Below are 23688 nucleotides of genomic sequence, written 5' to 3' on the forward strand. Positions count from 1 at the left end.
TGAGGGTGTCGTCTTTATGGTGTCGTCACTAAAATAGCCCAAATCCTCTAAAGCTGCAAATGCCTTTTCTTTAATTAATTTGAACATTTGGATTAACTTGGAAAATAAAAATTATCTTGAAATAAATCCAAATATTTTGTGTCTTTAGATTCAGAGTATCATAATAACAAATATAGCAAATCCCATAGCCTAGGCTACTCATAAAGGTTACACTCATGCAGTGGGATGTTGAGCCGCCACAAGATGGCTCTCTCTACTCAGTGTGATTGACTGTGAATATTGTGTTGACTGTGAATCCAGGCAAATGCACAGGGGACCAAGTAGAATATGGGCACAGTTTTTTTATGGCCCAATGGTAGGCTACATAAATAATAACCAATTCAGTTATTTCACTACAGAATAGTCTAACCCATGATGGTAATTGGAATGTTTTTAAAAAATGTTTGCACACATGCTCACCTCTCTCTCTGGTTTTCATGACACCTGGGTCAAGGAATCTTTAGAACATATGAAATGGTTTACAATTCAAGGTTAAAAAATTGCATTGTGACAAGATCTCAAAAACACCAAAGATCATTTTTACTAGTTTTGTCTTTTCCTTGTAAGGTACCAAAACATTGGCTATTGGGTCATACAATGAGCCGTGGTTTAGTTGTTCAATCTAAATGAAGTGTATTGACACTTAAAAATGTTGTTTTAAACATTAATTGACATTGCTTCATGGCATTTCACATTTTGAAGTTAATATTGCTTACATGTGTGCCAACATAAAGTTTCATAAAACCAAGTTTTTCTTCCTCTTCTTAATACATGCAAGGCAGTGCATGCAGATTGTAATCAGCATTCAAAACACAATATTAAAATGTCAGAATTTGTTCATCTTTATTTCAAATTAGGCATGTGTAGGTGTAATTCAGGACGGTAAAATAATTCAGCACATCCTGGAACGAGGTTGTTAAAAAAAAAAAAAAAAACAAGAACAACAAATGTGTCATATTTGATAGCACTTACAGTACATGCCATATTAACACTCTAACACATTCTTATCAGATTAACAGTCCACAATGCATCATTAATTCAGGTTTTCCATTTGGCACAGCTGGTGTGTTTTTTGCAAACCTGATTGGATTAATTTAGGCCTACAACACATATCTTCTAATTCACCATTAATCTCTGTGCATGTCGCAGCATTTCATTGGAAAACTCAGTGATCATTCTCCATGCTTCTGAAGACTTTGCTGGAATGCATACTCTTTTGTCTAAATGAGACTGTCACGTCTTCATTATCTGTGTCTTTTCATTGAACAGGAAACAACACAGGAAATGTTCATGCACAGTGTGACATTAAGGCGTCTCATCTTTCTTTAAGCAGTTTAACTACATTTTTCTTGTCAACTACACGATATTACATTCAAACTTGATAAACCGTTTAATTTGCCATGTAAATAAACACCACCTCATGACTCAAATTAATAATCAAAATAAATCTTCAAACTAGAGAGGAAACATGATTTTGTTCTGTACATCATTGTCTACTGACCGACCATATAACCTCCAACAAAAAAAACTCTGTTTAACTAAAAAATATATATAACAACAGATAAAAAAAGTCACTATACAGTACATAAAGGCCAATCTGGTCAGTTGGCAGACTCTATACTCCCATTGGAGGTTTGCATAGGAATTCCTGTGTCGTCGCCAGAGGCGTCACTCTCCTCCACAGGCCTGCTGTTGCTATAAGCACCCGTCTGCGACTCTTTTCTGTCCTCTTTATCGGCGCACTTCAATGACAGACGCAGCCCCGAGTCCCTGAGGGATGGCAGACGTGTCGGCGTGGTGGGAGTTCCCCCGATAGAGGCTCTTCTTTCTGAGAACGGAGAAGACGAGTTGTGGTTTTTGTAATACTCCTTAAATGTAATTTTGTGTGCATGTCACTCATTAAGATTTAATGAACAATATACTGGAATGTCTTGTTTTTATGTGTGCTGGGTGTTTTGATAGAGATACAATAGATTTCATAAAAAAACTCTAACACCTTCACTGAAAGTAAACAACCTATGACTTTCTTCACTCTTTATGTTCTGGCTGTAAAGATTCAGGGACGCAAGGGTATCTCCACCTGTCATCAACATAATCAAACACACACACACACACACACACACACACACACACACACACACAAACACACCTACACACACACCTCCAGGTCCGATGGGATGCATGAGTCTGTTCATCTGGATGTTCCAGTGCTTGACACTGGTGCTGGCCTGGCGTAGTTTCCTCTGGGCAGCCTATGGGAGATAGATCCATCATAAGACCAAAACCCTAGTACCCAACCCTTTCACCTGGGCACAGAGTTTGAATCTGATACAAACAGACGAAAACGATTCAGCATAGATGCCTTATTCTGACCATTGACTCCATAAAGAAACCTGTAAGTCTGAAGCTGTTTCTACTGTCAATAGAAATAAAATATGATACAATCAACAAAAATAATAGAGAATAAAAAAATTAGAACCTCATCAAATCAATAGAAAAATACAAGCATGATGTTAATACAAGCATGATGTTAATACTGTGCATCTACTGATCAGCTAACCGCAATGTCCTGATCCACTCTGTGGCGGCTAGCCCTGACTTTCTCCAGCTGCTGCTGGGCCTCCTCCAAAGCCTTGGACTTGTTCTCCATCTCCTGCCTGAGCTCCTGCTTCTCTCGCTGGGTACGGAGAATAAAGTCCTCCTGCTCCTCCTGGAGGGTCAGCAAGGCCTTCATCTTATCCTCTTCCTCAGCCAGCAGTCTTGGAAAAGATGTGTCATAGTGAAAAAGTCAGTGGTTTGAGCACAAGGGAGTGAGGGTCTGTTTGTGATTGCTTTCGTGTGTGTGTGTGTGTATGTGTGTGTGTGTGTGTTTTGTGTGTGTGTGTGTGTGTGTGTGTGTGTGTGTGTGTGTGTGTGTGTGTGTGTGTGTGTGTGTCAGGGATGGAAATTAGCACCAGCCAAATGCTGGTAAAATATTAGAGTGGCTTGTAGATTCCAGACACAAAGTAATTTTTTAATATTGAGTGGCTGGTAAATCTGACCAAAATTTTGTTCATTTTTTAATTTCCACTCCTGGTGTGTGTGTGTGTGTAAAAATTTGTTTATCTGAGCTTGCACCCTGAAACTGAAGATATTGTGTTGTGGGTTTTGATCTCTGAGGATTTGTGTGGGCAAAAATATGAAGCTTTCTCAACTGAAATAGATAGCATAAATATAAATTAACAGTAGTGCACCAAGACCATTAAAACTTTGAAAGACAAGATATCTGATAATACAAAATGTTCAATGTTTATGCTTTCCTTTGCTTAGCTATGATTCTTTTTCTTTCTAATGTTTTCTTGCTTTGAGTCACTCAGCTCAACAGCTCATGTGCATCTCTGGAGAGCCCACACAAACCACATATAGAGGCTGACAGGAAGCACTGTCAGTCCCTCACATGCAGAGAGACAGAGAGAAAAAAGAAACAACATTTCCTGAGAAATAGACCCAAAAGGCGACTGCCATGTTGCTGTTGTGACACACATTTTATTGGAATTCATGCCAGTGATGATCTAAGCTGGCGAACAAGAGAAATGAATCCATGCAGACAGTGATTTGAATGCAGGGTAATGTTCTGCATTGACCCATGATGAGCAATGGGCTTTATGGGTGCTTTTCTTTAGCACCACATGTTTTCTTGCTGTGTGAGTGAGAAGGCAGCTTGTCGTAGCTGCACACTCATGCACAGGAAGTATATTGTTTTAATAGGGTTTTGTCCTGTGAGTTGGCCAAAGTGTGACCTAGCAGTATGTGTACATGCATACACATGAAATGAGTGCATGTATGTACTATATGTTGGTATGTGTTTGTTTATGTGTTCCTATGCGTCTGTCCACAGGTGTGGGCCTACTGTCTCTGAGTAGTTTTCATATCTTCACCACACCTGTGTGATTTTGTGGATACTGTACTGTATACAGTAACAGAATGTTATTTGAGTGAGTCAGAACGTGTGTGTGTGTGTGTGTCTGTACACCCCACAGTACATCCACCCTCACTAAACACACAGAAGTGCACCTTGTGGCTTGTGTGTTTGTATGTTAGAGAGTGTCCCAGGGTAACCTTTAATTGTCTGTTCAATTTAGTCTCTTCTCCTGAGACAACAGTTAAGGCACCCTAAAAACCTTTCTTGGTTTATGGGCAGATATTAAGGTTGTGTGTGCGTGCTTTAATGTGTGAAAATATGTGTGTGTGTTTGTGTTTGTGTGTGTGTGTGTGTGTGTGTGTGTGTGTGTGTGTGTGTGTGTGTGTGTGTGTGTGTGTGTGTGTGTGTGTGTGTGTGTGTGTGTATGTGTGTGTGTGTGTGCATGCATCTGTATGCATGTGCTCCATGTACTATATATACACTGTATATGCATGTATGTGTGTGTGTTCGCGGGGCTCCGTACCGGGCCTGTGTCTTGCGGCAGGCCTCCTCGTCCTGCCGGGCTCTGATCTCCAGCTGCAGCGCCTCCTCCAGCTGGACCTGCATGGCCTCCAGCTCACGGATCCGCCGCTGCTGACGCTCCGCCTCTGCCTCCTTAGCGGCCATCTCCGCCTGCATGTTTGCCCGAGCCTGACACACACACACACACACACACACACACACACACACACACACATATAACATGGCCCTTAAACTATGCTCATGCAAGCAGAGATCTCTGGCGTCACAGTCTTCTGTTATTGTACCCTACACATCCAATCCAATTCAGTCAATAGCATATGTAATCTGAGGTGATGGGTGTCATTATGAACACATTGCTGGGCTACTGTTTATTTCAGACTTAAAAGGTCAGAAAAAGTTTTTTTGGTTATCATTTCATCCTACTTGACACAAGCACACCATCAAAACTGACTGTGCCCGTGCACCTATACTGTAGGTCAGTAAAGGACATTCCCTGTTCACAGTCAGAGCCCTGACTTATGAAACATTTCTCTTCCATAGCTGCTGTGATCTGCTATCCCCGAGAGCCTTCTCTCCAACTATTAGGCTCTCTTAATCTCCCTCCAAACTCATTCACTTGATTTAAACCATTCACCATCCCCGTCTCCTTCTCTCCTCTTCAATCCTCTCTTCATCACCTCTAGCTTTCCTTCTTTTATCTTCCTTCTTCCTACATTCCTCCTTTCCTAAACTCCTCTCTTTCTTGTTCTTCTCCCTCCTCCTCACCTTCCCACCTCCTCTTTTCCCTTTTCTCTCCTCGCCTCTTTCTCTCGTTTTCTGCTCCATCTCGCACCTGTTCCCTTTCCTCTGCTCTCTCATCCTCCTCTCCTCCCCTCCTCCTCTTCCCGTCCTCCCCAATTTTCCAGTCCTCCTCTCCCAGTTCCCCGACTCCTCCTCACCTCCTCGGCCTCCTGTAGCTGCTCCTGCAGGGCCCTCTGCAGCTGCTCGTGCTGCAGGCGCCTCTTCTGCTCCTCCTGCTCCAGCGTGGCCTGGGCCTGCCGTTGCGCCTCCTGCAGGAGCTCCAGCTCCACCAGCCGCTGCTCCCGCTCGTCCTGGAGGAGGCGCAGGCGCCGCAGCTCCTCCTCTTTGGTCGCGCGTCTCCTCTCGCGTTCCTCGCGCTGGTCACGCCGCCGCAGTTTCAGCTCCCGGTGCAGGGAGGTCTTCCCCTCCACACACAGACGGATGGCTGTCTGAATGGCTGGAGGGGGCAGAGAGGCAGAGAGTGAGAGGCAGGACCGTTTCACACCGGGAACATGGTGTGAACGTCGCGTGTCTGTTGCGTGTCAGTTGCGTGGTGGCTGCATGACATTTTCTATGTCTTTGCTTACCAGAAGCGTGTCTGTTTTCTCACATCATTTTTTTTCACTGTTTTGAATGGAAACGAAACGTACGAATTCCAGAGTAATAAAGTGGTTTCCAGAGGAATCAAAAATTAAGTAAAGATATCAAAAATCTATATGTGGTAGAAAACAGTTATGAATTGGAGGTATCCCACTGTATGAGGGAATTGTTATAGGCATGTATTTATTTACCTGTGGTCCACTCTTGCCTCTGTTTGGTGTCAGGTGCGCTCATCTCATAGGTTTTGGAGAGTGTCTTGACACAAAACATACATCTCTTTCCCTCCCTGTCTGGCAGCACCTGCCAATGAAGAAAACTCTTAAAATTAAAGATTGACAACTGTTGTAAAATTCAATCAAACTGATTTAATTCACTGGTGACATATACACCGAGACAAAGTGTGTAGAAGATCTACTGACTAAAAGAGTCTGGGTTTATCCAAACCAGAAACCATTACAATAATAGCACAAGGTGCAAGCTGCTCTCACTGTCTCAGGTCTGCCTTCGCCATGCACGGTGCACAAGACATCCTTTCCCCCTCACCCCCACACACATAATTATTTACTTAGACAAAGCTGCTGCACAACACTCACAACATTAGCATTATTTATTATTTATTGCTACAAGAGGAGCTGAAACCAATGTTTGCTTTCTTTATACACATAGAGTATAATGAGGTGTAACAATAAATTAATCATCATTAATCATCTTTTGTAAACAATCCATTGAAACTTCATATACATCCCCTAATGGATGTTTTAGCGTATGTCATCATAATGTAACGTTGCATGAAAGTACCTCTACACAGCAGTTTTGGTCCAGCTCGATGACACCTTTACACTCTTTGCGGTCCTCACTGGTGTAGTAGGACAGTGAGCTCACCTTCAGCGAAAACCATCGCTCTGTCCAGTTTCGACGAAGATGGCCCTTCTTCCACAAGTATCCCTAGGAAACACACACACACATATGTACGCACATACATACAGGCATTCATTCATGGACACACAGAGGCATTCACACATAATCCGGTCCATACTATGCTACATGCATCTACGTGCACATAGAAAGTCAGTACAGTAGCAGTTGAGTAATCACAAAAAAAAAAAACAGTTAAGGAACCCACAGTGAAACCTTAAAACATTAGCCTAGAAATCTAGACGCACCCTAGCAGCAGCAAATGTTATTTGCTGCCAGGGTAGTCTAACAACTCTCCGTTGGCTTGCAAGCTGGAAAAATTAAACTTCGATCAGGCCAATCACATTGTGTTTAGAGTCGGTAGGCGGGCTTAACATAATGATGGCAGAGTTGCGACGGTTCGGCGTGAATTCCCTGCTACTTGAAAACAATGAAGATGGATGTTGCTGTTGGCAAACAGTGTGACACGAGTTAAGCTTTTTTTAAGTTGGCAAAAGTTTGAACAACTAGCCAACTAGCTCCGCTGGTGGGAAAACACATGGGACTCATGAGTTGTACAGTAGCGCTATCCTATTGCGTGCAGAGGAAATTTGAAAGTCAACCGTTTATCCCGCCCCTCGGACTGAGCACTGTGAATGGTGAGTCCCCAGACCCTACATCTGATGTGGGTCTGGCTCGTCAGGCCATTAAAGCATGGGATTGCTTGATTTACAATGAATTACCTCTTTCAAAGTATTGCCCACTATCTCGCCATAGACCTCTTCAATCGCCATGGTAATGGATTCTCTATCAACGCCTCTTGTGACAACTCCAGAATTAATCAGATCCAGGAAGGCCCAAACATTGACGCCACTCTGCATGTCATTCTGGCAAATGAAGTCCTCGATGTCGACACAGCTCAGCTCCACACTCATGGCCGAGCAGATCTTCTTTATCAGGTACTCCACCTGGATAGTACAGGTCTTATTTTACCATGGCCACACCAACGCATAACAATCATATTTACAATACCTAAGCTGACCTGACATCATGGTAATTTAAGGTATTTTTGGTATCAATTCCTTAATCTGTAGATTTACCCTGTTGTAGATTATGCAAATAGAGCTTTATTGTTGACTCCCTTTGGTTTCCTTAACTTACTCACCTCCTCAGGGACCAACACCAGAGGGTACTTGTCCTCAGACAGGAAGTTAAATAGACACCAGAGGTGGAAGGCATCATTCTTAGATAAAGCGCTGGAGCCATGTTTCTCAGGATGGTAGTTCTTTGTAGAGCAAAGCGTCCAGCAGAGCCTGTCGACCTCCTCCTTCTTGAATGTCCCTTCCACAGCCTAAAATCAAACAGAGTGATTTGTTATGTGACGCACACAAAATAATGATTAGTGGTGTTTAAAAGTTTGTGAACCCCTACATTTCTAATACTCTACTATTATCCTAATACTAGTTTATAGCATTAATAAAATTGATAAAGCAAGAAATAACACAACACTGACATTAATGTCTTCACAAGTCTAGTTTTACCTCACTGGTGTGGCATATGTTATGACCTAAAATGACTGAATGGTCTGATCAACAACTGTTAGAAATGTTTGTTTGACATCGTTTTTGCTAACAGGGTTGGGTTCACAACTGTTTGAGTCGTTCAGTTCACATACTTTTCACTTTAAGCCCATTTACTGTAATCTTTATGATAAATCTAAAGATTTATGCTGATTACCAATGATCTCTAAATGGTTGACAAACTTTCCAGTACTGTTGTAGTTTACAGGGGTGGATGCAATCAATGTTAATGATACAGAACATGTCAGTCTGAACACGTCAGTCTGCTATTAATACATCTGCACAACAAAGTCTTTCAAAAAGGAACCTTTTGTCCTTCCACATGAAAGAACTAAAATGTCTACTTAGCACCCTTTACAGGAACTACTTAAAAGCTTACAGGCTAAAAATCTATAGTCTACAGTCTATATTGCTGCTGGGGTGTAAGCCAGATAGCTTTTCAAGACTTTACATTTTATGCTTCCTTATTTTATTACCCATGATTTTATCATATTTGAAGGTGTCATTCTTTTTTTCAGTAGGACTTTTGGGGACATCAACATCAACACGGCCAAAATAAGACTTGGTTATATTAACATGCTACATGTGTTTTAGAGCACCTTGTCTAGGATGTAGGTGTTGAGGTAGGGCATGTAGCCTTGACTTGAGACAGGCCCGTCATCATCGTCCCTGAAGTGCAGCTCCAGAGCCTGCTTGTCATGGGTGATGCACAGGGCGGTACATAGGTTGTGGGAGAGGACCTGAAACAACACACATAATGCAGACACATCACCATGGTATATGAAAGAAACTAACAGCAAACAAATCAAACTGCCTTAACTAATGAAACACTCATATCAGTTAAATTCATAGTTCATAATACCAGATGTTCCATAAAACTTCTTTTGCACAAAGCACTTGGACAAGTCTTCTCCACACACACAGAGGGAGAAGGTAATCCTTTATTCTGAGATGTGCCATATTCCATTAATGGAACCCACAAACACACAATGAAGGATTTGTTTAAACATGTCACATTAGTCATTAACTAATGACACCAAAATGAAAGTGTTTCCATTTTTGTGGCACCAATTTTAAAACCAGCCCGCTCGTGGTTGCAAATGGTTTCAGAAACTGATACTATTTATTTTATACTACGACTGGCTATTATGTAAATACACATGGAGCCGGTTTCACAAAGCTATTTTAGACTTGTCTGTGGTGTTACGGCAGTCTTACTTTGCATATACTTCTAGTGTCTTATTTTACCCAGAATTTGTTGCTGCAAAGTCCAACTTCAGATATTCTAGAACTAAACTGCTTTGTGCAACGCTTTACTTTTGTTTGATTGTTCAGATTTCAGATTGTTATCTGAAGTCTGTCTCATAGCCATGACTTAAATCTTGGTGAGGCCTTTGCACTGCATGACAGCACTGTGCGGGGATCAGGTTCTGTGTGTGGAACAAGGCCTCTTTGATGGCGGGTTCAGGAGGTCTGGCCTGACTCACAAGTCCCACAGTGTGACAGGGATAAGCCTCTCAGTCACTGGCCCAGATCTGTGTGTATGAGCCCCTTGTCACCTTCGACCAACAACACACACACACACACACACACACACACACAAGCACACAGAGACACAAATACACATATACATGACAGACAGACAGACACACACACACACACACACACACACACACACACAAACACAGACACAAGCACACAGAGACACAAATACACATATACATGACAGACAGACAGACACACACACACAGACACACACACACACACACATTCTCTTAAACTCTACTATGTGCCTACTCTGGCACTCCCACAAAAAACATGGCCTACTTACTGTAATCAAGCACACAAACAAATTGTATTTTTTTCATTCTCCCTTACAATGATTTTATATTATCATAATGTGCTTACATTAATGTAGACAAGTTTATGACAAAAACTTACATAAGAGACCACTATTGCCCCATTTTGTGTCTCTAATAATGGATTTCCCAATGATTTGTTATCTGCTTATAAGTCTGGCATGTATACATAGCCTAACTCATTTTCTGCCATGATCTATTATATATTTCTTAATACAAGCAAGTGTAGTGGCTAAACCTTACCATTACTCTTTTTTTTTTTGTGTTATGCACTCCCAGTTTCAGTTTTATGTCTTCTGTAAGACCTGGTTTTGCATCCTGTCACATCACAGATCGCATCAACATGTAGTAACAACAGTGCACCACAACTTTCAAATAAAAACAACACCAAAAAGCTAGCAAATCAAGCTTTGTGAGAAGACCAATGCCAGGAATATGTAGGCTACCTAAGAGTGGTAAAATTAAAATATATTCTTACTTTCAACCTATCTAACCAATTTCAAAAACAATTCCATATAACCTACAGGCTTAATTAGCCTAGGCCTACAGTCTAAATTTTCTAAAATAATCTCACAATAAACAGTAGCCCTAATAATTAAAATAACGCCATTTAAGGACATTTTTTCTTTAATTTCAAAATCTCTCCCAGGTGTGGCGTCTTACAGTCACATAGAATATCACAAAGAGCAAAGAAATAGATATCCTACACAAGTGACACTCCCCTCATTACACGGGAGTTATAAATAATATCGGCTACATTTCACCAGTGCCCTTTGCCCTGCGCGACATATCCACCTGTCCCTTGACTAGGCTACTGCCTACCACTGACCCCTCACCTTTAGCTGGGACTTAGACACTTTGCCGCTCTCTCCCACGTCTAGCGAGGTGAAGGCATGCCAGATTGACTTTAGTAGTTCCGCGCGAAGCTCCATAACGGTCGAAAGAACCCTCAGTGCATGTTGGTGTTAATCGTTTGTTTTTCTTTTCTTCTTCACCTTCTTAACCACAGCTTCTCTTTTTTTCTTTCTCCCCGACCTCTCTTAGCAAGCCTCCACGTATCCTGTCAGCTGCAGAGCTCCAGCGCCACCCATGGTAAGCATCACAAAGCTCTCATCCTCAACCCACTTCACTCTAAAAAAAGGCTATTACAAATGTATTACACTAGAGGGTGCTATTTGCATGAATTTGTAGTTGAATCTCTAGAAAAGTAACATGATAAAAGAACACAAAAACACAAAAAAGGGTTTTATTTAACTTTTATATTGCATTTGTGAATGAAGGAATGTGTGTATTTGTATGTGTGTGTGTGTGTGTGTGTGTGTGTGTGTGTGTGTGTGTGTGAGTCTGTGTTGGTGTCTTTGTCCACTGGTAAGTGGTTTGTGTACCTGTGAATCCCCATTTCTGGTCTGATCATCGACTCAAACTGCCCCAGAGGCATAGTCTTCATCAGATAAAGGGTGAGATGATGACAGCAGCGGCATGGTGTGTTTTCTTCACTGCTTCGCGAGGTGACGGCATTTAACGATCCCACTGCCCGAGGACACTTCAGATCAACTGCAGCCTGTTATGACCTGAGCCTGGTTTATCATATTTCCCCCTCACTTAATCAAATCTATGAAACAAACCCAGCCATAAAGAGAGAGAGAGAGAGAGAGAGAGAGAGAGACAGAGACAGAGAGACGTGCTATGTGTTTCCTTGGCTTGTACCCCTGAGGCCTTTTTGTGTTATTTTCCTTTGCTTTTGAAGAGTTGATGATGTGAGTCCTAAATTATAATTGTACAGACAAGCATGTGTGTGTGTGTGTGTGTGTGTGTGTGCAGGGGTGCCTGCAGGAATTAATGCTGTGTGTGTGTGTGTGTGTGTGTGTGTGTGTGATTTGTGATGGTATTGTTAGCATTTGTATGTTTATCCTTCCCTTCATGGAGGGGAGGATTAGTTTTACAATAATTCTGACATGAGAGGATTTGCAATCTGATCCAGAACATTTCTGTATCTACCACACTAATAACATCCTTCACTCCTGACAGCAATCTTCAAAACTAATGGAAACATCTACAAACTCAAACCGCCAAGACAAGCTAATGTACTTTAAGAAGGAGTTAAGCACTACCTAAGGGCCAGGATGGGCAAAAATACATCAAATGTATTTTAAAATAAAATGTCAAATGCCCTAATTTTAAGTTTATCAAAATAAACTATCAAATAAAGTGCCCACACCATGTATTTTAAAATTACTAAAAATACTCATTAAAGGTAGCATGAAATCACTCTGCAAACCTTCCACATCTGTCTATTTAATCTATTCCTTCATCAGTACACTGACTGTTGATTAAGTGGGCAGTGTTTGAGAGCAACAGCTTTTCTCTACCTGAGACATGCCATAAATCTGCAAACAGACAACAGATCAACTATCCTGACCTGCCAGTTACATCTCATAGCCTAAATGCTGTATCAGAGATGCACTCAAAAAGTGAGAACTGAACTTGTCAAGTGGTACAAACCAACCAACGAACCTATTGAGAGCCACAGAATGTGGGCTTAAAGCAACCCAATTCAGATGATCACCTTAAAATAACGGTTTCCAAATCATACACTGACATAACACGGAGAATAAAGTCTCTGACATTGTCAACATGCCCAGAATGCTTGATATTATACTAACACTGTTGATCAGGTAGGATCATGACGCTTTTTGTTAGGTTTTAACTAACTGGTTAAATGCTGTTATTGACGCCAAAGGGCACACACATGAATTTTTCATCGTGTTGCTTTAGGTGAAACAAGGGGCAACCTTTGAGAAATGTTGCGGTGCAACCACAACCGGTTCCATGTGTTCCAATGGGATGATCATGTTAGAGTTTTTCACAATTGCTAAAACACACATTCTCTGAACCATTGAACATATTTATTGAATTGATCACTCTTTTGGCAAAACCAGTTTTCACCTAGTAAAACACAATTTGCAGATGTCATTGACTGTTTTTGCAAAACGCCTAACATTCTCATGCAATAAAACACATTTTGCATTGTGAGGCTTGGGATGCATAATGGTAACACAAGTGGCAAAAAGTAAAGCACAGTTAAACATGACTCAAAATTGATCACACTTGTTTCATATGACGTGACACAACCAATACTATACAATCATATCAACATTGGATAGAAACTATCAGTGAGGCATTTAGAGAACAGACAGTAATGTACTTCTCATTTACTGAAAGTTCCGTCTTTTCCAGTACCTGTTCCAATACTAATTTACAGTAGCCTAAATGTTGAATCCACCGAGTTATTAAATCTTTTTTGCTTTGTTTTCTTATTTTGTTTTGTTTTTAGATGCAAAATACATTTACTGTATTGTAAAGAATTATCATTTCTCCTTAATCTACAGTTTTTTACAATTGTTTGCACACTAAAATACAAATTTCCACACAAATTCTACTCCAAGGAGCAAAACACCTCCACAGATTAGCACAAGGTTACACACAACTTCACCTTTTTGCAAACCATTACACACAGTGATTTGTAAAACACACCTTAGACACAGATAAGGATTGTGAGGTTACTTCCTTGTCATTACAAAGCCCTATATTGCCAATGACCACACTAATGAACAAATTGGATAATCACATCCACCAGTTGTGGAAGCACACATGTGCTAATTTTAAAACACAGCACTCAGGTGTGCTATAAAAGGCAGCAATTGAGATCACCTGCCTTCAAAAAAAATGGAAGGAGCTAGAAGAAGAAGAGTGAGAATGAGAGTGGGAGCTCAAAGAGGAGATGAAGGAGGTAGAGGAAGAGGAGAAGAAGGTAGAGGAGGAGGCCCAGGTAGAGGAAGAGGAGAGAAGGAGAGGAAGAGGCAGACAGAGAGATGATGAATAGTTACACTATTCTTGTTGCTTAGTTTTTCTTCAGAGTCAAAGTGTATGTACTTCATGCAGTATTTTTTTTTGTCTACAGATTTTATTTGTTTCATTGATTTCATTGTTGGTTGATTACTGTAACTGATTATGGTAAGAAATACTGTAAGTATTGAAATAAATATATTATAAATATTCAGTCTGCAGCATCGGGGTTGTGCAGTGCTTGGTAGGTTATTTGTGTACATTCTCCCTACAGTATATCTCAAACTAATCATGAAGAATGTTGTGGGTTTGTCACAATTGTCATCTAAATTATCCCTTACAATGTCTGGCCAAAAATCTAGCACATGCTATATCCTAAAATTAGTTTTTTTACAAATGTGTTTTTTATTTATCACAGTAGTGTGGAACTGGCGGCAATAGTGTCTGCTCATTGAGGACTGTGTTAGTTAAATGAAAACTAATAGCATTTTCACAAATATGTGTATATGTTTTGACTGAAGTGTGTATGTTTTGACTGAAGTGTGTCATTTTGCAAACAATCTATTGTGCAAATTGAGTGTGGTGTTTGGATAATTGTGATTATATTTTGAAAAAAGAACCCGAGTTTTCAAAATTGCTTGTAAACAATTGAAAAAAACTGCTATATGCTCTGCCCTGAGCACTGTTGTCCATTTCTTGATAGTGTACAATGACTGCTCAGTAGTGTTTTCATTTGGATTGCTTTGTGAATGACCTGAAGACATTGTTTGGATTTGAGCACAGGGGTTTTGTGAAGGTACAGCTAATCTCAATATTCTGATCACAACAAGTTTGACCAAATTACTAAATCAGCACCAGTCAGAGGCTATATTTATTGTTTTGCACTTTTATGATGTCATCACATCACCAAAAGTATTTGTTTTACCAAAGATATTTGGCAGTACTAACTACAAAAATATACACCTATAAAGTATTATACAAAATACGAAGCCATTTTCTGCAACCCAAATACAAATAGCAAAATACTATTTTGTATTTGAAATATGTATTATATAAATACATGTATCATAAATACTGCCCATCCCTGCCTGGACTTGGCTGCATCCCTGTAACTGGGTGTGACTTATTTCTCTTCTGTACACAAACAAACAAACACAAACACAAACACACACACACACACATACACACACACCATAATTACAGTACAGTTACAGTATACTGTACAGTCCAATATAAAATTTAATATAATCCTCAGGAAACACATGTGGACAGTTCAAACATGGATCAAACAAGAGGCAGCAAGCAGATGAGCCTGACATAATTACAGAAGACAGGACAACGTGAGCGTGCACGACTGAGCAACCCAACTGAGAGGAGGGGAAGAGAGGAAAGGAGAGAAGAGAGGAAGAAAAGAAAGAAGAGGGGAGTAGAGGAGAAGAAAAAGAGGGGAGTAGAGGAGAGGGGAGGAGAGTAGAGTAGAGAAGAAGGGAGGACAGAAGAGGGGAGGAGAGTAGAGAAGATGAGAGGGGAGTATAGAGGAAAGGAGAGGGGATCCTATCACACAGGATCACAAACACAAAATTATTTTCAATATATCATATTTCAATATATTTTCAACATTTCAAGTTCATTTCATTTCAAAACTAAAACATGGTGCAAAAATATGCCGTCTGAGCTCTATGTATTCAGGGTCATCATGTCTTTAGTTGAACATGTTAATCAGCAGCAGGCTGATTTGAAGACCGTCTAATTAAAATTACATGCTGAAATAATACAGCTCACTGATTGTGCATAGATGACAATAAACATCTGAGTGCCTTGTCACAGATAGTTTCCAACTCCAACTTCCTGAAGAGCTTGAAGCACTCCAGCTATAATGTTTGGTTTGATGGTGTCTCTGAGCTTTCCTGTGTGAGACCCTACAGGCAGTTATGAGACTACCTGGCTGTCTACACCCTGTCAGGGGACGGTGCAGTGATCTAACCTCCGGTACTGTCACTACACACACACACACACACTCTCTCTCTCACACACACACACACACAGAGAGAGAGAGAGTACATTATTGAAGTACATGGAATGTAAGGTAAAAAATCTTAAAACATATTCTGTGTATACTGTACATAGAATCCACACATGCACACTGACGATCAAATATTGACACATGCATATTCATGTGTGATACAAGCACAAACAGTCTCTATACATCCCTGAGATGCTTACTTGATTAGACCTACATCAACACTAGCTATTTCATGTATTATATGGTCATTCGAGGAAAAAAGACAGGATCATGACAGCATAATCATGTGTACATGCAAAAGAGTTTGTTTCTGTGTGAGTTTATATGTCTGTCTGTCTGGTTGCATTCTTGTGCCTGTGAGGGGTGTGTGTTTGTATTTAGGTGGCGCACCTGGCTGAGGTTCTCCTCACACACCTGCACTGGCCCTCTTCTGTGCATTCGATGCTCAGACACATTAACGTAGCTAGATGATAGCCCTGTGCTGGCATGCAGTTTAATCTGTCATCTAGTCAAGTGGAGCCTCCTGCCTCTCTCCAACTCACCTCCTGCCCACACTCACCCAAAGCACACTGCACTTACAGGCAAAACACCTGACCACCAAACTACAATCAGGGTGAAATGGGAGGGTTCACAAGCTTACTGTCAATAAACACTTGACAAAATCTCACAAAGAAAACAATTTAGGAATATGCATTCTGACCACTGAAAAACATTGTATGGTAGTATCACCACTGGACAATTGGATGAATCACATTCACTTCTAACTGTTGTGCGTCTATGTCACTTTGGATAAACACATATGCTATATAGCAGTCATCAGTCACCTAAAACATACCTGTACCAAATTCATCTATAAGCTACTACTGAATCTATTTTAGTACATACAGAACTTGTCACTATTATTACACAAACAGTCTAAACAGTATTTAGTTGTACCTTTAACCACCCCATCCCCACCCCAGACAAACACTGTAAACAGAGTGATCAGTCAGTATGATTTTTTTATACAAATCAACCTTTCCCATCCCAACCACATCACCACCTCCAACCACCTCCTCTATCACTTCCTCCTCCACATTCTCCTTCAGGCAGCAGTTCCTTCCTCCCTGTCTCAGTCTCCCTCTCTGGGCTCTGCGCCAGCTGTGGCTGACACTCTCCACACAGACGGATGGGTGCTGGAACACAGCAAAGATCCTCCACGAGGGCTGACAGATGAGGAGATGGCTCACTCAGTGAGTCAAAGACTTTGGGGTGGAGGGGAGTGAGGTATGGAGCAGAGGGCTGACTGAGTGAAAATGTGTGTGTGTGGGGGGGGGGTGGAGGTGGAGTTTAGTGTATTTTGGCTTGTTCCTCAACTTAAGCAGTTTTCTTGTTTTTGTATCCGCCGCTGTTGACAGACAGCCCTGTGTATGTATGTGTATGTGTGTGTGTGTGTGTGTGTGTGTGTGTGTGTGTTTTTGTGTGTGTACTTCAGACTCTTTAACCGTAAACACATGAGGTGGTTGTGTTTGGGTTGGTGTGATTGCGTGGCTGGCAGCAGGAGTGTTCACAACACTTTCCACTCATTCTCTGCGAGTCTGTTTACATCTCTCTTCCCTGAAGTGACAGAAGATCATCAGACCATGGCACAGATTAGGCGCTATGAGCTTACAGCTCCACACACAAATGAGAATACAAAATCTTTTCGAAAATCACACAGAGAGCGTACACAGAGATGTTTTGTACCAAGCAAAAGGAATGTTGAGCGCAAAACAAAGACAGAATGTCAATCAACAGCAGTACTGATGTTCAATGACACAAAAAATAATCATAATGTTCTTTCCTGCCAGTTGGTTACACAACATGTGTGTTACCATGAGAGGATGGTTCTGCTATGACTGCTAACTGTGATGACTATAATGTTTATTCCCTGCATGTACTGTGATTTTGTTGAAAGCAACTATCTACACTTCAGTAAGTTGCAGTCAGGGATGGATTACTGCACGGGCCTACCGGGCCCAGGGGCCCAAGGGGTCAGGGGGCCCTGAAGCCCAAGCCTTTGCATGGAATCATTGCCTCAATATCAACAAATCAGGATGAAGGCTATGAATCTGATTAAATTTAGTATTGGCCATCCCCAAAATGCACCAGAATACAGGAAATCACATCAAAAAAATTTAAAAATTTCTGGGGGAGGGCCCCCAAATCCCCCCTCTCACATATACGACAATAAGTGGGGGGCCCTTAATACATCTGGGCCCAGGGGCCCGAAAGTTCATAATCCGCCCATGGTTGCAGTTGTAAAATTACAAACTAAAATTACTAAAGGGTGTATTATTGAGACGGTGCATTGGTGAGAATCTGGCAATCTGGTAATTTCAGGAAATACTACTGTCAGCAGTGTGCATTTAAGCTACTTCCTGTGTCAATTTATGTTATATTGGACTGCTATCTATAGTGGTAAGGGCTTTACATAAACACAACACAAAATGAGCCACTTTCTGCCACAAACAGTGTTTTTGGATTCAGTATTACAAAAAATAATATCACAAAAATCAAATGTATTTATAGCCTACTTATTTGACAACATTTGTATTTTCTGTTGTGTTTTTCTGTCATGACATAAATGCACCGTGTCTGGCAACAGCTGCTGGGCCATGCGTTACAGACGATGGACCAGACACAGGCTTCCCTTAGGAACATGACAAGCGGTAACTCAAAGAGATGCTCATGTTTTGGGAGGCAAGGCAGTTAAGTCCCCATTTGTTGACACTGCACAATGATTGATGTCCGGGAAGGGAGGGGGGCCTCTAAGTTCCGTCTGCGTTTGATCTGAAGTTGACGCAGTCATGAGTGCAACCTAATACCCTGCTGTAGCATGTATCTACCTGACCTTTCCTGTAAAAAAAACAGCAATTGGAAATGTAAATGTCTGATGGCATGACAACTGAGTGTGTGCTTTTTTAAAGTATATTTTTGGGCTTTTTTACCTTTATTCAGATGAGACAGTGAAAACTGACAGGAAGCAAAAGGCAGAGAGATAGATGGGGTGAGATCTGGATATGACCCGGGTCAGACTCAAACCCGGGTTTCTGTGGCCACCTGGATCCAAAAGCGGTACGGGCACTGCAGCCAGTTGTGCCACAGCGCCGCCCTGGGTGTGTGCTTTGATTAATACAACAAAAACAAAAACAAAGACAATGGCCTGGCTTGGACCGTAGATAATTCATGATATTTAAAGGAAAACATTAGTAGGGAACCAACCAGGAAAGAGTTGGTCAACAGTGAAACACTGTATGTGTGTCGTGCTGGTGATTGTCCAATCTGCTTGGACCATTTGAGTGTTCTTCAAATGGCATAGATTGTGTTGTATTTTTTACCAGGAAACAAATCAAGACAGAGGGGCCTGACATTTCGTGATGTTCATTACATAACCATTGTTTTTTTATTTATTTATTTTCTTAACTTTATTAATGGTGCATCTGTCAATGATTTATTGATTTTTATAATGTATTTGAAGATCATCCAGCCATTGTGAATATAAACATAGACCCTCCTCTGATCCACCGAGTTCAAATCTCTGTTATTATCTTGGATTTCAGACACTCAGACAAGAGATTATTGAGGGTTGGGTTCTTACTGAAGTCAGGCCATGATTCTATTTGAGAGACTCTTAGGGGCTTCATTAAAACGGCCACAACATATATTATCTCCTTTTCAAGCTTCCTGCTTTGATCCAGTTCTTTGCCAAAATGGTAAATGAGAAAAGAACTTCCTCTCAATATTTAATCTTCAAGTGCAGTAATCTTTCAAGTATGGTAAGGTTTTGATGCATTTTTAATCATGAAATAAGCTATTTGTCATTACCATTATAATGTTTCCTGTATACATTTGATTGAGAGATGGGACAGATACTAAAATGAGGTGTGTGCTGGCAATATTTGATTACTTGTTACAGAATAATGCTGACATGAATATAATATTAACTTTTTCACTTGTAGCAGACAGGGTATTGCTCATGTTTCATATGGGATGTTATGGGTTATTTCAGACCAAAACCCAACTGCAAGAGTTTGCATTCAGTTACTGGAAATCCTTAGATTTAAACAGATGAAACACCACTTCTAGTTTGACAAACATCCCCTCTTTGAAATTGGTGCTTACATATACAAACATTCATAGCCACACAAACACATACACACACATGCACATAGTGACAAACACATACAAACACACAACCACTACATGAGCAGATAAACACACACACACAAACACACACTCCCACACGCTTAGTGACACATGCATACACACATATAGCCACTATGTGTGCAGACACACACACACACCCACACACACAAACGCAGGCACACACACACACACACACACACACACACACACACCCACACAGACACACACGTACACACAGAGATTACGAGGTAAACACTTCCTCTGTGACGTCCTGTCTGAAGGGGTGTGGTACGGTAGAGTAAGAGGTAAGAAGGTTCACCACTGGCTGCTGCAGTGGAGAACACATCAGGGAGGCCACAGGTAAAAGAAGCCAATTCAGGATACAAGCTGAATTCCCATCTGATTCTCCTCTCTAAAGATGGCTATGTGCTCTGATCCACACCTGTGTCAGGTAAGTTTTATAGTGTTATGTGTTTCATCAATTTTATTCAACTTGAGAAAAGTCTTTATATTCAAGATAAGTCTTTATATTCATCTATGCTTGAACTTAACATGCATGTGTAAAATATAATGTGATCTTTACTCATATGGTTATTTACCTCTGGTTTCTTTTGCTATGATTGACACACCTTCAACAGGTATCCTCATGCATCATGACAAAATTGTTCCTGCTGTGCTATACTATGTTTTTGTCTATTAATTTATTCTAGACATTAATACATCAACGGTTTGAAAACTCCCTCAATACACTGACTGATGCCTTCAGTCTTCAAAGACTCTTTGTTTTCACATGAAATAAAGTATACTATGTGTAGATTATCCAACAAACGACCTTTGCTTAAAAAGCGGTTAATTGGGATGAAGGTGGATTTTTTTTAAAGCATGGGGTTTGCTCTAAAAGAAACCTTACACCCCTTTAAAGGAGAGTGGGGAATTCCGCTTGTTGGCCTCCTCTCTCTTCTGGCAGCTAAGGGTGTCTTCTTGGTAAGGGAGAGAGGGGAGAAGAGAGAGCTTAAAACTCATTTAAAGATTATAAAGGGAAATCACTATTCTCTTTGGAGCTTCACTATTTAATGTGTTCTTTTAAAGTCCATCTTTGAAGAAGCCAGGAAAGACATGGTTGAGTGTGAGGAAAAGAAGCATGCAAACAGTATTTTAATCTAATCCATAAAATGAAGGATCCCAGTCAGGCCATAGCCTATCCTCTAAACAGATTTGTCTGATTTTTGACAGAAAATATTCTTTGAATACATTAGAGCTATAACTTGTTATTTTGTAAAATAAGTGGATTATGATGTAATTGCTTGAATTTCTATTGTCTTCATACAAATGTCATGATTAATATGTGCTTATTCACACTGTGACTGTCTGACTGAGTATTTTTTTTCTGCTTTTTTGCAGCCTACAAACATCAGCAATTGTGCATGGAAAAGATGATGATGGTCGACTCGCCATTCTCTCCCAGCATGAATAGCCTATAACACCCATTATCACCGGAGGGAAATGTTTAGAAGACTTAACTCAGTTGTCCTGACATCATAATCACTTAAAAACGTTTCTCAAATACTGTATCAACCCCATGTATTCACTGTGAAAGGTTTTTCCCTGATGAAATTCACATGACAAGTGCAACAATGTATTTTTCTGTGATAGGAACGTTTGTCTTTCGCATTACAATTTTATTGTAAATGCTGGATGACTGAAATAGCATCAGACAAGGACCAGTCTGAATCTGAGTGAGGTAGATTTAAACTAAGTCACACACTGGAGTCAACTTACTTGGGTCAACATGAACACCTTTTCCCACACATTTGAGCAGCGACCTGACCTCTATAATAAGGCCAGTCTACAATATGGTATGTCTCCGCCTGGTGCACATGGTGGTCATCCTCATACCAGCGCTGAGGTGTTCACGCGCACCGTGCCCTTCCTCTTCTTTCCGACAGGTGTAGACCCTGGATTTTATGAAAACTCATACCGAAACACCTCCACTCTTATCCCCTATTTGCCCCCTTTTCACGGGCGATTTGGCGTGTACGAGTGCCCGTTCGAACCTGCCTTCATCCAGAAACGCAATGAACGAGAGCGTCAGCGTGTCAAGTGCGTTAACCAGGGCTATGCTAAGCTAAGGGACCATCTACCTGGAAGCACCGGCGAGAAGCGCCTGAGCAAAGTGGAGACTCTTCGCGCCGCCATCCGCTACATCAAGTACCTGCAAGGTTTGGTGGAGGGGGAGAGACGAGAGGGAGCTCGGGAGAAATTCAATTCTCACCTCAAGGTCGACGTCTTAGGAGACAGCGATGGAGGATCAACGCGGTCGTTGTCTCTGCCTTCTTCTCCTGGACTCTACTGCGAGGATACTGAGGGGTCGGGAATGTAGCTAACTTAGGCCTATCCCAGTTGAACATTCACTTTTGTTTTGTGGATTTAACTTATTCTAGAAACTAGATTTTAAGAAGGAGCTTCACATTTGGATGCTTTCTAGGCTATTGAGACCTTTGGAAAAAAAACTCATTCAGTATTTAATCCTGTACCAATTACTTTTTCTGTGCTTCTCATAGGCTATAGTTATCAATGCCTCTGTCTATTCTGTGAACATTCAGTTTTTCAAAGGTTTCTAGAAATTAAATGAATTTACAACAAGTGTTACCTCAAACTTGCCCTAATCTGCCTTTTCTCTGAGGACCTGTGTGATGTGATAGTACAACACTGCCATCAGCTGGCTCTAGGTGACTGCTGCAGTCAAGGCCACAATAGGGCCTACTGCTGAAAAAGTGACCGTTTTAGAGCATTTTCACATATGAACGTTGGTTCGGACCTTGGTCCAGACTTTCAAGTTTGATAACCTTTTAGCATACCCCAACAGAACCTCTGGAGTAGTCCTGGCTTGGATTGCCAGATGTGGATATGCCAGATCATCTTAGAACCAGAACTACTACATCTGATAAAGGGTATAATATCAGAAAGACAATTTAGCACTTGCAAGAAGTGGTCACCTGCTTACAGCGGGATCATTGTGGCACCAAGTGATAAAGCACATTTGTGAGTCAGCCAATGTTATTAGTAGCACTGTCTCCCATGGCGGGAAAAGTCCCCTAGTTGAGCATCAGCATGCTTTACATTCAGTTTTTATTCACCAGCACCAGCTGTTACCAAATATATCTGCTTCTGATAAAGACAACATGGGATCACTTGAGGCTCGAGGGTATATTTTAGTGGAACCATAAAGCCTTGAAATGCTGACACACATTTAGCAAAAATGTAATTACCAACGGTGTCCATTTAAGCACATACTATCAATGGAATCTCTGGTCTTAGTGTTGAGTGCGACAGCACAGCAAATTCCCTTCCTAGAAGCCTGTGTGCGTAGTGTAGTGTTTAGTAGCCAATGAAATGTCATTGAGGGCCCCCGACCGGCCAATGAGGAAGCTGTGATCCAGTTTCACCCGCAAGGTGACACCATGGTTTGAGTGGCCA

At 41.1% G+C, this 23688-nt stretch overlaps 2 protein-coding genes across 3 annotated transcripts; one reads left to right on the forward strand and one right to left on the reverse strand.

Annotated features, from left to right (window-relative positions):
• Positions 1-857: 857 nt before the first annotated feature.
• On the reverse strand, positions 858-11152 carry def6b (DEF6 guanine nucleotide exchange factor b). 2 transcript variants are annotated; one of them, XM_048254878.1, is made up of 11 exons: positions 11012-11152; positions 8916-9056; positions 7902-8087; positions 7480-7704; positions 6641-6787; positions 6034-6142; positions 5401-5699; positions 4464-4630; positions 2600-2798; positions 2201-2291; positions 858-1867 (listed from the first exon to the last, which is right to left on the reverse strand). In XM_048254878.1, exons 1-11 carry the CDS (start codon positions 11105-11107, stop codon positions 1641-1643), a joined length of 1887 nt encoding a protein of 628 aa, XP_048110835.1. In that variant the 5' UTR covers positions 11108-11152; the 3' UTR covers positions 858-1640. The 2 variants fall into 2 exon arrangements, with proteins under 2 accessions (XP_048110835.1, XP_048110834.1); XM_048254877.1 differs by having other exon boundaries at positions 2189-2291.
• Positions 11153-21846: 10694 nt separating this feature from the next.
• On the forward strand, positions 21847-22809 carry LOC125302527 (achaete-scute homolog 5-like). The gene has a single exon (XM_048255751.1). The coding sequence runs from the start codon at positions 22001-22003 to the stop codon at positions 22589-22591; it is 591 nt and encodes a 196-aa protein (XP_048111708.1). The 5' UTR covers positions 21847-22000; the 3' UTR covers positions 22592-22809.
• The last annotated feature ends 879 nt before the right edge of the window (positions 22810-23688 follow it).

The sequence above is a fragment of the Alosa alosa genome, chromosome 10 (genome assembly GCF_017589495.1).
Source record: "Alosa alosa isolate M-15738 ecotype Scorff River chromosome 10, AALO_Geno_1.1, whole genome shotgun sequence".
In the NCBI taxonomy this organism is placed as follows: Eukaryota; Metazoa; Chordata; class Actinopteri; order Clupeiformes; family Clupeidae; genus Alosa; species Alosa alosa.

Bases quoted from the DNA above. Each gene is read 5' to 3' on its own strand.
- def6b (XM_048254877.1), bottom strand. From the start codon at position 11,107: ATGGAGCTTCGCGCGGAACTACTAAAGTCAATCTGGCATGCCTTCACC. The intron at 5,700-6,033 runs GTAAATAAATAC...TGCCCCCTCCAG, and splicing joins GAGGCAAGAGTGGACCACAG to CCATTCAGACAGCCATCCGT. The intron at 2,292-2,599 runs GTTAGCTGATCA...TATCTCCCATAG, and splicing joins GAGTGGATCAGGACATTGCG to GCTGCCCAGAGGAAACTACG.
- LOC125302527 (XM_048255751.1), top strand. From the start codon at position 22,001: ATGAACACCTTTTCCCACACATTTGAGCAGCGACCTGACCTCTATAAT.